General features: G+C 35.7%; 1 protein-coding gene across 1 annotated transcript in view; it reads right to left on the bottom strand.

Annotated features, from left to right (window-relative positions):
* TMEM131 (transmembrane protein 131) overlaps positions 1–17,015 on the bottom strand; it is a 96,976-nt gene that overhangs the window by 33,631 nt on the left and 46,330 nt on the right. The window contains exons 6-17 of the mRNA XM_035558061.2: positions 16,073–16,189; positions 15,117–15,239; positions 13,893–13,973; positions 10,934–11,084; positions 10,795–10,851; positions 9,768–9,829; positions 4,250–4,358; positions 1,777–1,885; positions 1,250–1,403; positions 977–1,147; positions 524–634; positions 304–438 (exon numbers count right to left, since the gene is read on the bottom strand). Of these exons, the coding sequence (XP_035413954.1) occupies positions 304–438; positions 524–634; positions 977–1,147; positions 1,250–1,403; positions 1,777–1,885; positions 4,250–4,358; positions 9,768–9,829; positions 10,795–10,851; positions 10,934–11,084; positions 13,893–13,973; positions 15,117–15,239; positions 16,073–16,189 (1,380 nt within the window). The remainder of the gene's footprint in view (positions 1–303; positions 439–523; positions 635–976; positions 1,148–1,249; positions 1,404–1,776; positions 1,886–4,249; positions 4,359–9,767; positions 9,830–10,794; positions 10,852–10,933; positions 11,085–13,892; positions 13,974–15,116; positions 15,240–16,072; positions 16,190–17,015) is intronic.

Here is a 17,015-nt window from a genome sequence, read left to right as displayed (position 1 = left end):
ATTCAGACAAATTTCTTGTGCTGATAAATTCCACTCTTCCCTAATGATTAGCATGATTGAGTTTACGGAGAACTTTCTGAAATTCCCCTTTCAAATACTTACCAACCTGAAAGTAACACTATTACTTGGAATATATTAATAATAATTTTAAAAAGTTTACATGCTATATCTTACTGAATAATTCTTATGTAATAATTCTTATTCTCCCTATCCCTTGCTAAAATTAAATTATAAAAAACATTACACTTTTTTATTCCCCTCCAAAAACCTAGCTTTAAGCAATATATTCAAAGGATTACTTACTGAAGACTGATCAGATGCAGTAGCATTTTGTAGTTCATGGTGGTTTGCGATTACTGTTGTTCTGTTGCCCTTTTCAGTTGTTAGGAGTTCTATGGCCAAACCATCCCCTATAATATGCCAGCTTTTTATAGCCAGCTTAAAAAGAAAAAAGGTGCTGTTTCAGTAACAAGACCAAAAGTAAAATTTTTAAAAGGCAAGCTAAAAATAAACCCATCCTTACCTCTATAGGATTGCTGTTGATAACTGCAAATAAAATGCTGGTAGCTTCTGTTGCACTCAATATGCCAAAATCTATAAATCGTTCCTCAGTTTTTGGAGGCAGTACAAAGTACTAGAAAGATTGATAAAGGTGTTTTAGCATATGTTAAATATAAAATATGCTCAAATTCTACTAAGCTCATTAACGAATTAATAAGTCAAATGCAGGAAGCAATACTGTGATAACCTCAAAAGTCTATACATCTATGTATAACTAGAGGGAACAAAATTTTTTTTTTTAAGCAGTAACAGAAGTTGTTTAAGGACAAATCTGGTGAAGTGGGTGACATTTTCCATATCTGTAAAATCTGTTAAAATTTAAAAAAAGCCATCCTCCCATAGAAGCAGAATAAAGGAAGTCCCATGAAGTCTGCCTCTAAGTAGACTGGAATAGCTAAAAAATGAAAATACTTACATCTAAAAATCCTGTGTATGCTCGGACAGGTAGGTGAAATTTAGAAGCATTGGTGATAAGTAAAATATTGTTATCTATGTGAACAGATGATGTGGAAGGCATAAAATGAAGTGTAAAAATATATCTGGATTCATTAGGTGGAATTAAGACAGGTTTGCTGAAGTTCTGGACCTAGATCAGTGAAGAATGAAGATCAAAGTTAAAATTTAACAAAGCGCAGCATGCTTAAACATTTACTACTAGGTAAAAATGCTCCACTGAAACAAGACTTACTTTAAACATTGGTTTTGCTTCTTCTGGTAACACAACATCATGTATAAGGACTGCAAAATTGAATGTGTTTGTTAAATAGATTGGTCTTTCCACGGACTCAGAAGCACTGTCGCGGATGTGGAAGAGTGTAGCAGCATGATCAAATCCTAAGTACCTATTAAAAGAAAACAGTATGAAAAAAATGAAGACTTTCCTCAAATATATATGTATTTTTTAAATACATATGGAAAATCTGGAAAAATTTCCAACGTCTCATCTAGCCTTCAGCTACTCTGAAAAACAACTCATGCAGGTCACTTTGAATCCAAGCCTTCAAACCAGTTTGTGTGTTACGGAGACTACCTCATCTATTAGTGTACTATTAGTGTAAAAACAGAAAATTTGTACCAGTAATTGCAGTTCTAAATTAGCTCCAGATATAGAAAACACAGGTACCACCTCTTTATATCCCCTCACTCCCCAAAAAGGCTGATTTTACCTTCTATACCAGCATTTAGTTTTTGAACAATGTTCAACTGTAAACTTACCCATCCAATACTTCCGCCTGATATGGAATTTCAAGTTTGGAGTAGCTCTTCTCTTTTGCTTTAACAGTTATTTTCCCAGAAGACTGTGATGCCTTTTTTGCTTTTGATGCTATAAAAGAATATAAGCCATCCATCAGGTTAGATTAGCATGGGTGAAAAAATAAAAGCAAAGGGCTAGCCCAGAGAAAGTACCACAGAAGAGGAAAATGGATCTTAATGAAGTTCCAATAAGCATCTGACATGGAGTGAGTCTTGGAAGTAAGAGATCTGAATTCATCCCCCTTATACCAGTTAGCTGACATAGCTAAGTTATTGGCCTGGTTTCGTCTGGGACAGAGTTATTTTCTTCCTATTAGTTGGTATGGTGCTGTGTTTTGGTTATAGCATGAGAATAATATTGATAACACCCTGATGTTTCAGTTACTGCAGAGCAGTGCTTACACAGAGACAAAGACTTTTCACTTTCTCGTGCTGCCCTGACAGCCAGGAGGCTGGGGGTGCACCAGGAGCTGGGAGGGGACATAGCAAGGACAGCTGGCCCAGGCTGACCAAAGGGATATCCCGTACCACATGCTCAGCAATAAAAGCTGGGGGAAATTGGCTGGGGCTCAGCAGCTCAAGGACTGGCTGGGCATTGGTCAGCAAGTAGTTAGCAATTGCACTAACCATCATTTGTTTTTTTGTGTGTGTGTATATATAAAATTGGCTTTAATCATTATTTTCCCTTCATTTTCTGTCCTAGTAAACTCAACCCATGAGCCTGCCGGTTTAAACCACAACAGTTATGTACTTTATGGAAGCCTTGTTGTTCCCATCAAATAAACAAACATGTCCAGAAGATAGTTCAGATCCTAGATGAGCCAAATTCCCCACTTACAGTATGGATATCTCTCTCTACACTAACAGAACAGAAACTTGTTATGGCTAGGCTGTGTATTTACAACTACCGGTCGAGCAGAACCTTGGACCAGGAACACAGGGATAGAAATAGAATCAGAATCCATGCAAGAACCCAGACCACACAAGTGCCAAGAACAAAACTGACAGGTCTCTTCCAGTATCACAGAACAAGCAATGTTATCCTGATGGCAACACCACCAAAAAAGTCAACGAATTCAAATACTGGTTAGTAGAAATTGCCAGCCCCTAAAGCCCCTGCATACAGTAGGACAGCTGAAAGAGCAAATATTTATAGCAGGCAGCTTCACTGAAAATAATTCACCAAGTCAATCCTTTACACATAAGTAAGCAGTTTGACTGGATTTTTTTCCACCTACCAATCCTTTTAAAATCTACCATGTGTTAGTCAGTATGTCCTCATACAACAATTTCTTCCAGCTTCAAAATCTGGACATATTACACCACCTCAGGTTGGCAGAGCTCAGCTATTTCAGAATTTAATATTTATAGGCTAAGACATATTTAACTCATCTAATAAACTGTAAGCTATTCAAACTGTGAAGTACTAATCAAAAATGATACATAAATCCTTTCTATGCATGCAAATTCTGAAATTATGTCTACCTGAAAAACACTGCAACTATACAATTCCATTTTTAAGCAATCCAGGCTGAGAGACTCACAGCACTGACTAGTATCTTAATGCAGTAACATCTGAATAGGTCAACAGCATTCTGTCGGTTGATTAAAATTTCTAATGAAAATTGAGGTACCTTTCTACAAAATGTTGGCATAATATTTACAGTCACACTACATAGGAGGGAAATAAACCAGCACTTCTTTCATAAAGATGTAAATGAAAGTCAGTATCAAGATACATATCTTTGTAGGAAAGGTAACAGTGAAAGATTTTGCCACCCTCATTCCACCATTTCATCATTCATTTGCCACCTTTTTCTTTAATATGAATTCAAGACAACAAATAAAGCTAGCTAAAGTAAGATGCTCAAGCACATGACAGAGCCCTGTTTCTGTGGACATTACAATATTTATGGGGGGGAGGGTGGAATAGTATTTTGGATTCTTCTTTAAACTTTGTGAAGCTTGAAGGGTAATCTAAGGGATATACTCTCCTTTAATTTACATTACTGTGAGGAATGTGCCTTGGTTTGTTAGGATTTCTCCAAAAAATGCATAAATAGGCATTGTAATAGGTTAATAATACTTTTTTTTAAAAGGGTGTCTTAACATAAGAATGCCGCTTATGTTAAATACAATCTGATGTCCAATTTTTTTTAACTACGCACATATAAGATTGCTTAGGAATTCCTGTTCTTCTATTAGTTAGCTATCAGTCTAAGTTACTGGCCAATCGTGATTTCAGAAACGACCCTTCAGAAATACATGGTGTTGAAGGAGATGTAAAGATGTAAAATTTTCCAGATAGGTAAATTCCATTTCCTCCTCAAAACAACAATTACCATTTTGTTAAGAGACTGGAAAACAATTCATGAAGTTTCAGGAAGTGTAAGAAGCATTTGACAAGTTCTAAGAGGAGAGAAGCAGTACTTACCATCAAAGCTAATACTTGCAACTTTGGTATATTTACTTTCAGAGGCTTTCAACGTAACTGGCTTGAAATGTACTGTTATAGCTTCATTCTGTGGTGTAGGTCTAACACTCTGCAAAAAGAATCAAAATACGAAGCATCTTTAAATTTATCATTGTTAACACAGTGTAGCCTTCAAGTATCTTTCAAAATGATACAGCTGCAAATAGTTTTTGCAGAGTTACTACAGGTCTGTCTTCTCTATAAGAAAGCAGAATTACAAGAGGCTTTAGATTTATTTTTTTTCAGGTCCTGAAAATTACTCAGTCACCATTCAGGAAAGAGGACAAAAGAGAATTCTCCTTGGGAAAACTGGGTAAAGTAACAGCATAGCCAGAAACACACAGATGAAACAGAAAAAAATATATATTTTAAAATTAAGATTTATTTTTTATTCTTAATGCCACAGGGTACAATAGCTACAGACTATTTGTTTCTGCTTCATTCATTAACAAAGCTGTTAGCTGACTTGTGTAATTACTGGTGATATATTCAGCTTGTCTCTGATCCCATGTTAAGTTTGCAAAGCTGCCACAGGAATAAAAAAATCCGTACAGCGAACAGTCCTGTAAGTCTGAGACGATGTTCACTTTATAAGAAAAATTTTACAAGATTGCCTTTTGTAACTGAGAATTACTGTTTTAAACTAAATCGAAAAGGTGAATTGGGCTGCAGCAGGATTATGGATTTTGAGTACCAATATCTGAAGAGTCTATACTGATTGCTAGCAAACTTTATCTAGATTCCATGGATAGAAACTGGGTACAAAGCACTTAAATGCTCTTATTCTTATTTTGCATAAAATTGGGATGGCTGCCATGATTCCTCCTCCCCAGCTGTCGTCTTCTGCTGTAAGAACAGCTCAGCTGCTCATGTAGCAGCTGCTAAGCTACCGCAAATTACAAGACACTGCACTAAGGAAAGTGAAATGAGTGCTGGTTTACCTTATGCTATGCTGCAGAGGTTTAGCACCTGCTTCATCAGCAGCTGAGCCCTTCTTGCTCAGAGAGGAGAAAGGCAGAAAGCTAGTGCTACATGCCAGTTACAGTTCTTCCAGTTAAACTGTTCTCAATTGTAAATTAAAGTCATAAAATTTTGCATACATAATTAACTTCTGCTACATTATATAACTAACGCATGACCCTTAGAGGAAACAAGCTGCACTGCTCCTGTAGCTAATGAATAATCTGTTAGCTCAACTAGACGATTTTGTATTTTGGATTTACAGCACTGACCTTCGTCAACCACCTGCATATGCATGGTGCAGATATTTGATACCTCTTGTCATGAGTTGACTTATAAATATCACAATTTCTTTTTAATGAAATCCATATTAAAAAACTGAGATCTTGAGGTATCTTTAAAAAAACTTAAAAGCAGACAAAATTGAAGCCACGGTCAAGTTCATAATTTTTGCATGGCTGGAAGAATAACCATTTATAGCAGCTTTTTTCATACAAATGGCTGGTTTTTGAGTTATTAAAGTTTAAAAGGATGCTGATTTCATTTGGCAAATCAAACAAAATACTCAAAAGGAGAGCCTATTGTCAGAAAAATGACCCGTTTCAGAGGTTTATTTCTTAAAGTCACAGATATAACAAACCTAGATGGATTTACTCAAAATGTCCACAGCTAATGAATTTAGTTAAGGAAGGAATTTAGCACTGTTTTGTCAAAAAAAAAAATCTTAACTTTATCAGCCACATTTCTTTCTTGCTGCTTGACTACATGCTACAAAAGAGGGTAGATTTAGATTAGGTATTAGGAAGAAATTTTTTTACTTAGACGGTGGTGGGGCAGTGGAACAGGTTGCCCAGAGAAGCTGTGGATGCCCCATCCCTGGAGGTGTTCAAGGCCAGGCTGGATGGGGCTTTGGGCAACCTGGTCTGGTGGGAGGTGTCCCTGCCCATGGCAGGGGGCTGGAACCGGGTGATCTTTAAGGTCCCTTCCAACCCAAACCATTCTGTGATTCTATGATACTATAAACAGAAATACAACATTAAGACAACTAAGGGAAAAAACAAACTTCCTTAAGAATCCTTCCAACTTTTTTCCTCAAAATTTTAACCCATTTCACATAAAGCCCAAGCAAAACCTATTTCCTGAGATGTGCTTTACGAACTATCAAATATGGATTCCTAAATAACAGATCACGAGAAAACATGCAAAAAAAGTTCCACTGAGAATCTAATACCACCAATTTTCTCAGAAAATCTCCAATCAGCAACTTCTGTGCAGAAAAATCATTTCAAATACATGTGCTTCATTAACATATGGCCCTCTCATGGAGTGCCCCAGTCGAGCTTCAAGACCCTGTTTTATGAGAATACATTCAATATAGAGCATAACAGCAGAAAATGTGGACCTTAAACGTTCTGGAGAACATGAGATGTGGGGGGAAGATTTGTGTAATTGCCAGCAGTTACTGGTGGAAATTTATAAGGTTTAAGGGCTCACGGACTATACCCATTCTAGTAAGACAAAGAAGAGTATGAGCTGAAACATGTTCATCATACTGTTTATCTGTCAGCAAGCTCCCAAACATAGTTTTGCCTCATCCACCTAGCATATTGCTCTAAAGACTGAGCAGGCCATAGAATTTTTCTTATATATAGTAAAGACAAGACCACTCTGGTACAAGAGGAAAAAAAACCTGTGGATGCAGGCAGCCCTCTAAGGGTGGTTCTGTTAGTATCAGAACAACCTCTGTGCTGTTTTATTCACTTTAACAGATAATTTTGTCAGTTTAACTCATTTAAACTGGCCTTCAGTTTAAACAGGGACACAACTTAACTGCCACAGGAAATGGAAACAGAACCATAATGCACCATCCAGAACTGCCGTGTGACAAACTACTACTAGATTTTTATCTTTGAGGTAACTTTCCCTTGATTACTTCAGAGGCATGCACTCCAACACACAGACTGAAGACATAACTCAGAAGTAAACTACTTCTCAAAAGTTGGTAAGAGCAAAAAACTACTCAAGTATTTGAATTGTGATGAAAGCAAGTACTTTCCTATAGAAGCACTTTTATTATCAGACTGATAAAACTCAGCTTCAATATGCAGCTGTCCTCGAGTTCCTGCTTTATGCATGAACATGATCAGCAGCTGGAACTTTAAAATGGGCCTTTGCTCTTAGCAATCAAATTGGCTTAAACTGCCTCAAAACACAAAACTTTTGTTCTAGAGAAGGGAAAAATTCACATGATCAACCATATAGATTTATTAGACTTTTGACAGCATGGCTTAATTGTTGCAGCGTGACAACAGTTCATACATGAAATGAGCATGATGCTCCTTATCATAGAAAACTCTAAAAAATGCAAATAAGGAACTTCTTACAAAGAGCTCTAGAACTCAAAAAAGAAAGTCAAGTGACTCACTATTATTTTCCTTAACCAAATTGTTGGAACACAGCATGACTAAGTACTTAAAGACAGAACTACAACTCTGGCAACACTACTAGCAGTGTCTCATACACAGATGACCTGAAGATATTTAGTTCCTCCAGCAGCCAGATTAAATATATGCTAAATATAGCCCTGGCCTTTTCTTCTGACATTAAGATGAAATCTGTGACAGAACTCTCTGCCTCGCTGCTTTTAAACTCTAGCTCTAAAGGGCCAGAAATCCATTTCTTAAGCCTTCCTAGAAATAAACCATTTGCCAGGTTCTTTCCAAAAATTCTTTACTCTTTCTTACATTTTTGAAACTATTTGATTGGCACAGCAATGAAAGTTCACAGTGCTTTAACTACTAGGACAGTTACACAGTTCACAAACTTCACAAAGTTGTACCTTAATGAGAACAATTGACTTGGATGTGCCATATGCAACACCAAAAATACATCATATTTGTACTTAAATGAGGTAACTTTATCATCACAAAATTAAGTTCTAAAGCCCTTCAAGATCTCCAAATTCACTGCTTTGATACACTGTAAAAGAGTAATTAATCCAGAAAAAAATCTGTCATGACCTGTAGAATGGCCTACAGCCATGGTATATGGCCTAAGACTATAGTTTAAAAAAGTGTAAATTTATTTATTTTTCTCTGGAAAAGTATGATTCGTATGATTCAGGTTTTAAGTTATCAGGTACCAGAAGTGATACTGGTGGTTTGAATATGAAGTTATTTGTGTTGCACTCACAAATTATGTTAGCCACTTCACAAAAAACATGGCAAATCTATGAACATGGGCATGATATAAGAGAGCATACATAGCTGGAAAAGCTGTTTAATGAATTTACCAGCCCTCTGATTGTAAGAATTATATAGAGATTTTTTAGAGGAAAATAAAGACAAACTTTTCAACTAGAACATATTACCACACTCCATTGGAGGGTGGTTCATAACTTACAAGGCCACAAGGGACCATATAAGATCATCTAAGACTCACTAACATAACAAAGAGTAGGACTTCCATTAATTAAATTCTCTTTGTACTACACTATGAATTTGTCTTGACTTGAAAATTATCAGCAAATAACTTAGCAAGCATTGCAATAGACTATCACTTCAGTGGAAAGCTATCCTGGTTACTAAACAGGTGTCCTGTTTCTACTGTAAATTTGTCTCACCTTAACGTCTTGTATCCTGTTTTATGTTTCTGTTAGACCTCTACCATTAAAATATCATTCCCTACAGTTATAGCTATAAGCTTCAAAAACACAGTAACGCCCTCCAAGAGCCCAGTAAGAAACCTTTGCCAATCCTTCAGTCATTCTTCTGGCTCCTTTGGTTTCCTTTCAACACTTCAACATCTTTTGAAATGCACCAGGACAAGATATATAGCTAACCATACAAATAAATCTGGAGAACAAGGAAGACAGGAGGAAAAGAAAGAAGAACTGAGAAAAATAGTGGACAAAGAAAAGTTACACAGGAAAAAGGCATGAATGAATGAGGGTGGACCACAAGAACACAGCCAAAATTCTGTAATAAAAACAGAAAGCAGAAAATCCCCAAACTGGAATTCTGAAACTGTCTGCACTTTATACGCAGCTGCAGTGATCTCACTGGAAAGGGCTCTAGAGTGTCCTCAGGACTTTTTCTTATTTCAAGCTACAAGGGAGATAGACTTAAGAAAACAAGGGCCATTTCACAGTCTGCTTCTGAAAGCTACTCTTTGCTTATGTTAAAAGATTACGTTGGACCATCACTTTATACACTCTCATGGAGTCTCAGTTAATCTCTCACATGCTGAGCTGAGTTACTACTCACAAGCAGAAAAGCTTCAATAGGCTACGATATTGTAGACACAACCTATTAAATGCTGTTGAAAGAAGGCTATGAAGCAAATTAATTTTACCATGCATACACATTATTCCTGGTCCTACTAGTAAGTTATATTTTAAGTCACATATCACCTAGCTTCTAATTCTGAACACCGTATCATGAAACTGGAAATGACCAATTTTTAGGAGAGGAAGTAAATCCAAGTAGAAAGTTTCAAATTGAAAGGAAATAAAACTTACTGTAATTGGCACATCTTTTGTTCCTGAATTTAATAAATGCAGATTTAAAATTTTTGGCAGATCTGTTAAAGAACAAAAAACATACCTGGCTATTAGGCTATATTAACATGAAAATCTTATACAAAGTAATCTGCACTAACTAGTTCCTCATAAATCCACTGTTGTTCAGTGTTTAAAAGTGAGATTAACGTGATAGTACAGCCAGTCAAAATTGCTAGGACCAAGAACCTGACACACTTAAAAACTGTATTTTTGTATAGTAGCAGGTATTACATGCTTCAGCTAACCATTCTTATTTCTACCACGTTAAGAAATGAGCTGGCTAAAAATGCTAAAATGAATGATTTTGCCAGATGCACCTATGTTCAACAGAGACTAATCTTATTTAATCTTTACATGTTAACTAAGCTGCATGGAAAAGTACTTCAGAGGCTACCTTGCAGTGGTTTCTTTTTTTTTTTTTTTTAAATGATATAAGTGGAATATTTTTCATCAGTAGTAGCAAGCCCTTTTACAGCTTCAAAAGATAGCTTTGGTTTTTACTATTTTCTGTCATACACATATAATTTTCCTGATTCCACTAAACAATATTAACTTAAGATGTAAAACATTTGCGCCAAAAAACATCAAATCATAAACAAGTTTAGTCAAGTTCATACACCTTCAGTGTTCCCTGTGTCTGAATGTTAAAACTTATGCAGATATAAAGCAATCTTTCAAGAAAAAAAGTTCAAAGTAAGCTGACAGCAGTTTTCAGACAACACCATGTGTAACTGTGTAAGACTAATGTCATTATTAGACTTATAACTGGACGTGCAGACTACTGTTTGCTTGTACTCATCTCAAGTGCACTCAAAGGTGAATACATTTGTGCACAGTTGAAACATATCCTATTTTTGAAACTGTCTCTTAAAGAAAAAACAATATCACACCACAATGAATCCTGAATAGTAAAAAGATAACCCATCTTTTTTTTTTTCCTCCTCCCTCTTTACAAATACTTTGAAGTCATGAAGTATAGTTTTACCTTGTGTTCGTAGTGTACCAAAATCTAGCATTTCTGTTGATGAATAGATTCCTGGTGCTTTAAGAAAAAAGAAGTTAACTTAAAAATTGTATTACAAGTTAATTAAGCTGAATAACTTCAAAAATGCTTTTCTACAAACCTGTTGTAACCTCTACCTCAACAGGGAGAATGATAAATTCTGTGTTGTCTGATGCATTTGTTTTTATTCTAATGAATGCTGTATGATTATCTGCTTCTCTTGATGAAAAGCTGGCTCGCATCACTCCTTTTGTTTCATAGGGAGGTATTTCCTAATAAAATATTCAAAGCACATCTGTGAGAGTGTAGTAATTACAAAAAGAGCTGCCACACCAAAAAACTACAACTTAAGTATAATTGTATTAAGAGAAAAAGCTGCAATAGCAGCAAGAGATAGGCCATGTGTCTTTAAAGTAACCATTACATTTAGTTATGAGAGTTTTTTCATTTAACATGACACTGATTAAAAATAGTTAATAAACAAGAGGACTTTCACGCCCCATTGGTTTAAGTTCTACTTATTAAAGCTCTGGCAAAAGGACAGTAGATTAACTAAATTGACAGAACCTATCAATAAGAAAAATCTAGTGATAATGTTCTTGAGAACAGTAACATCAAACATTGCTTTTACACACTTTTTTTTCCTCCAAAGCAGACACAAGGCATACACAGTTTCATACACATGTAGAAACACATGTCAAAACCATCTAGCTAAACCCAAAATAGTGTAGAATTGCAAGCAGCCAGAACTTTGTGGAGTTGAAATACTAATATTGCATGCTGTTCCCCATCACATTATGGAAGGGTTAGAAAGCTCAATTAATTTTTATTTATTTATTTATTTTTACCAATAGAAGATGAAAACCTTGATTTCAAATTTGGAGCTCCCTCCACTTCAAATGAAAATAAATATAGTAGAAAATAAGAATTTTTGATGAGTAGCCTTTGCACCAACTGATCTTTCTTCAGCTGACAGCTTTTTTCTTTTATGTTTTTGATAAAGGAAACTGGACAGGACATGATTCACATGGGTACTGATTGTCTCACATCTCTTCTGTGCTTTCTGTAGTACAAACTCATTATCAATCCATTGAGGAGGTCAAGCCATATTTTGCATGGCATAATGACTGTAGATGTATTCTTTGGAGGTGTCAAAGATCAAAGTAAGTATATCGAACTACTACTATTTGATGAGTCCCTAAACTAAAAATTATACAGGCCAGTCTAGCTCTCAAGTTGTTTTCACACTTATTCAGAGACTTAACATAATACAGCAGTTTATAAACGCTTCCAAGGGTGTGATTTGACTCTTCCACATGCGTAACCAGCGATCCAAGGTTTGTCAGATCCCTGAATTACCTTTAAACAGTTATCGCAAAAACACCCCTGCATATGTGGACTGCTTCGTCCAGTCATTGAAGCATTCAGCATCAATACAATTTGAGACAATGATGCACATCCGTATATCAAACTATCATCATCATATTTCAAATCATTTTTTCTACTTTGTGGCTTTTTCTTACTGCAATGCAGCTCTTGACATAAGCAATACAAACTTTTGTGAACCACCAATTGTTGATATGACAGCAAGGGAATTAATGCCGAATAGTATTAATCCGTCTTTCTATGCGATACACTGGTAGCTTCCACATGCATGCCAACATTGCTTTAACTGGCAACCTGACCTAGGGAAGCTGAAAAGACACTTGCTCAAGAAACAGAAGTAGAAATAAATCAGACATTTTAAAGTCTTCCGTGCTTTTGCTAGTGGTTCTAACCACCAAACTGGTATGTTTGTTACCTACTTAATGACGACTACGGAATTCAACATTCCCCTCATCACTTGTCAGTGATCTTTACAAGCAATGCCATTTGACTAAAACTTTGTCAAAATATTAGGATCTTCATTTTTTTTAAATCTAATTTTAATGTTTACTTCTAACTCCCAGCATTTGTTTGACCCTTCCACTAATTTTTAAAATGCTTGCAATCTGTATTCCTACTCACTTGTTTGTATTTTTTGCATTTAAAACTAAGATGCTGCCATTATCATAGACATTCTCCAGAAAAGTCAGGAATTAATTTTTGTGATCTTCCTTCTTGCCTTACTTGTAAATATCCTGGCTTTACTCATTACAACAGATATAACAGTCAGTAACTATAATGATACACTTGAGGAAGAGACAAGTTTTGGAGACCAGTGACTCCCAGACAAAAAACAGATGTCAAAAAAAAGAGTAACTTTAATCACAGAGGAATATAGGTTTCATCTCCAGTTGGATGTTGCCAAGTTTCTGATATACAGCACGAAGCCAAACTTCACCTTCAGGATGCTTCCAAAATTTATTTGACTTGAAGATATCAGTATGTGCTACTTCAAAACTACATTAAGCAAAGAATGCAACAAAATAGTTTTAACAGGCCAGACCAAGTGTCCATCCAACCCATTATTCTGTCTCCAGCAGCAGATATGTAGAATAGAGTAACTGCATGGCATGCATAGAAGAACATCCTCCAGAACAGAATGTCTGGCCACTTTTGATTCATGATTCAGGGATTTATTGTTGCTGGACACACTTCGTTTTATTTAATAGTCCTCAATAGATTCTTCTTCCTTAAGTTCATCCAGCTGATTTTTCAACCCATGTAAATATTCCTAGTGATTTACTGGAAGGATTTCCTCTGTTAAAAAAAACACGTTCTTTCCATATTTTGCATTTTTCCTGTGGGCTAGATCCAGCTCACAAGCCATAGGAAGGACTACATTGCCCCGTATGTTCAAGTGGGTGTAATTAATCCTCTCATTTGAAAAAAGAACAATTTAATGCAGATGGCTTCGTGTAATTCTTCCTTCAATTATTCTTCTAATTTGTGTATTACATACTATTCTTGTAATTCTTCCTCCAATTCCTATTACTGTACAATTAATAGACTCTGCTATTGTTTCAGTTTTCATGGGCTACTTTTAATGATTACGTGACAAGAAACAAAGTTGGTAAAAACAAACAAATCCTAACAGTATATCAAAATAAAACCTCCTCAAACAGCTATAATAAATGCTGCAAGACATTATTACTCACCCATAGTTTCCTTGTACCTCCTTGTTGACCTGTTGGTAGCTCTAAATGGAGATCACCTCCACTGGAATACATTTCTACCACCTAGAGTGGACAACAGGGAAATATTAACACTCAACGTTAAAGGGAGCCTGTTTTAGCGATCAGATAATTATAATGTGCAATGTTTGGCATTAGCAACTATTTGACCATTGCAGTTTCTCATAAATTCACTTTCAATGATGATAAAGCTACTGCTACACTTTATCTGTTGTCTGTAGCATTTTGCAGTCTGTAGATCATTTACTGAGCAGAAGCACAACTTCATCAGCAGATTATTCATTTACTTGTTCGGTTAGGTTCAGACATCATTTCAGACATTTAACCTGCTTAATATAAGAACACTTGCCATAGCTCCATTGTAAAGACACCTTGTGCTATAAGAAATTATAATCATAGAATGGCTTGGGTTGGAAGGAACATTAAAGATCATCTAATTCCAATCCCCTGATATAGGCAGGGATGCCACCCACTAAATCAGGTTGCTCAAAACCCCATCCAACCTGGCCTTGAGCAATTCCAGGGCTGGGGCATCCAAAGCTTCTCTGGGCAACCTGTGCCAGTACCTCACCATACTGAGTGAAAAATTTCCTCCTAACATCTGATCTAAATCTCCCGTCTTTTAGTTTATAATAGTACTATATTGTACTTTTCAGCAAAGTCTAGAGAAATTCATTTTATTGTATTTGTGTCACTGGTGAACCTTTCTGGCAGTATTTATCAGATCAAGAGAACATTCTTCTTTCGTTGATTAATGATAAAGCTCATCACTAATAAAATACTAATAAAACATGGATGACCACAACAACAACCTCCTCATATCAATGCAAAACAAGCAAAAGGGAGCTAAGAGATACGCCTGGATTGAAAACAAAATCTATTTTGTTTCATTATTTTTCTCAATTACCAGTGAAGTTTAATTCTTTGTCTTGCAGTAATTACGACCATTTTTAAAATGGGAATTTTATAGTAAAAACTCAATCCATCAAAATAAGGAGATCCATGAACATAACCTATAATTTCTAGAACCGATTTGCATTTAAACAGAGAAACATTTATATAACCTATAAAATTTCAAATATCCTCAAGTAGTTTTACAGTTCAAAGAATTTTAAGAAATACCAAAATAAACAAAATTTCAGTCTAATATTGTGAGTATAAATGAGCATTTCATGCTCTCAGGCTCACCTGCAAAGGCTCACTGTGAGGGTTATGTATATTTATTATAGGAGAAAAACTGCTATTTACAGGAACTCGTGCCCCAATAAAGGGGCGCAAACGATAGGGGTTCGGTACTCCAATGCCAAACACCTGGTTCAGAAAAAGAAAAAACAAGCTTAAGTAGCTGTATGCAATTGTCGTAGAGCCTAATATAAATGCCAACTTTAGTAATCTACCGAGTACTCTTTTAAATGAATTTAACATACTTCTAACTGAACACTTAAAATCAGCATCATGCTAACGCACTGAAATAAAGCTGGTTTCATTTACAGCAAACAAGTATTTCTCATAGCTACTACTTACTTACACTGACATATTTAGAACACAGGAAGTCAAAATACCACCTTTTTTCTGATACTCTGAAATAGATAGCAACTAAAGGTTAAAAAGATGTGAAATATCCTTTAATGATATCACTGTGGAACAAACTACCCATATGGGAAGGGTTTTTCCTGTTGTTTTCTAAATTTTGCCATGTAAGACTTATTATCTTTCAACAGTAGGATTTCTCTCACTTTTCAGACTCTTTCATCTGCATGGTTTATCTTTTTGAATTTCAAGTGAATAGATTTCTTTTTTGCCAGCTAAATGAATAAAATTGTCTTGTCATTATATCAGATGAACACAGAATAAAAGAATGAGCTAGATCACTGCAATTAACTGCTCAAATAACAAAAAAAAAGCTGTTGGAAGGATTTAAAATCCTATATAATTCCAGCAATCTGGCTTAACAGTACTGCCCTACAGATATTTGCTGTGGTATTGCATTACAACAAGCAGCTGGGAAGGAAACTTCTTCAACTAGGCTGAAAAATATTGTTGAGCAAATATCCTTGGGTGGTTAAATACACAGTAATAGATACAGTTGTGGCTGATTCACACTTTACAACTTTTTCTGAAAGAATGTTCTCCACTTCTCTTACCTGATAAGTAAATACCCCATGGTTAGAAGTGTTAATAAATAAAGTGTTCTCTACATTTCCCACTACTCTTGCGAGGAAAACTACATCGAAGGATGTATTGCCTCCTGGAAGAATTTTCTGGAAAAAAAATTAAAAAGAACAGAACTGTTTATTGAGGTCATTGCACCTTGCAGATGAACAAAAAATTTTGTGCTACAGAAGATTCCTATGTATTCTTTATTGAACACTGAAGTTAGAAAGCCTGTTACAGATTAGGAGAAAAAGCATAGAAGCATGCAATAAAATAATCAAAATAACAGTATTTTACAACTAATGTCTAGTGCAAAATTATATTTAACCGTATTTTTAAGCTGAACTGTAAATTCAGAATTCAATGTTGCACAGAAATATTTTGGACTGAGTTTAGAGAACATTGGAGAAAGGCAATTACAACTGAACTTTATGGAACCTGCTAAACCACAGGCCCTACATACAAAACTGAAACTAGATGACTATGTCTGACATTAACATGGTTAAGAGTTAACCCTACTGATACCAAGCTTTTCAACTTGCAAGTTCCTGTGACATGACTGTAGTAGTCACACCTGCATTAGAGTGACTGCTTCAGGCTAATACCACTTCACTGGACCTACAATTTTCACTAATATTTTAAGAACAGCATGTTCCTCTACATGTTCTGAGGTACAGTACACTTAATCGTCACTTCAGCAACAAGGGATGTCTGCAGTTAAACTGTCCGTGACAACATATACTTCCACCTCTGACAGAACTCCGATGAAATATTTTATTTCTTCTCTTCTAGTAGGATTTGCACATTTCCATGCTCTGTTCAAATTTGCTTGGTAACCGTTTTGAGATCAAGAACCAATGCATCTTAAACACTTTAAGGTATGCAATTATTGCAATAAGTAGCTCTGTTGAAGAAGCAGCAGTGCAAGCAGGA

This window comes from Cygnus atratus, chromosome 1, assembly GCF_013377495.2.
Source record: "Cygnus atratus isolate AKBS03 ecotype Queensland, Australia chromosome 1, CAtr_DNAZoo_HiC_assembly, whole genome shotgun sequence".
NCBI lineage: Eukaryota > Metazoa > Chordata > Aves > Anseriformes > Anatidae > Cygnus > Cygnus atratus.
The sequence above is the reverse complement of the archived record's forward strand: the minus strand, read 5'-3'. Positions and strand labels throughout refer to the sequence as shown.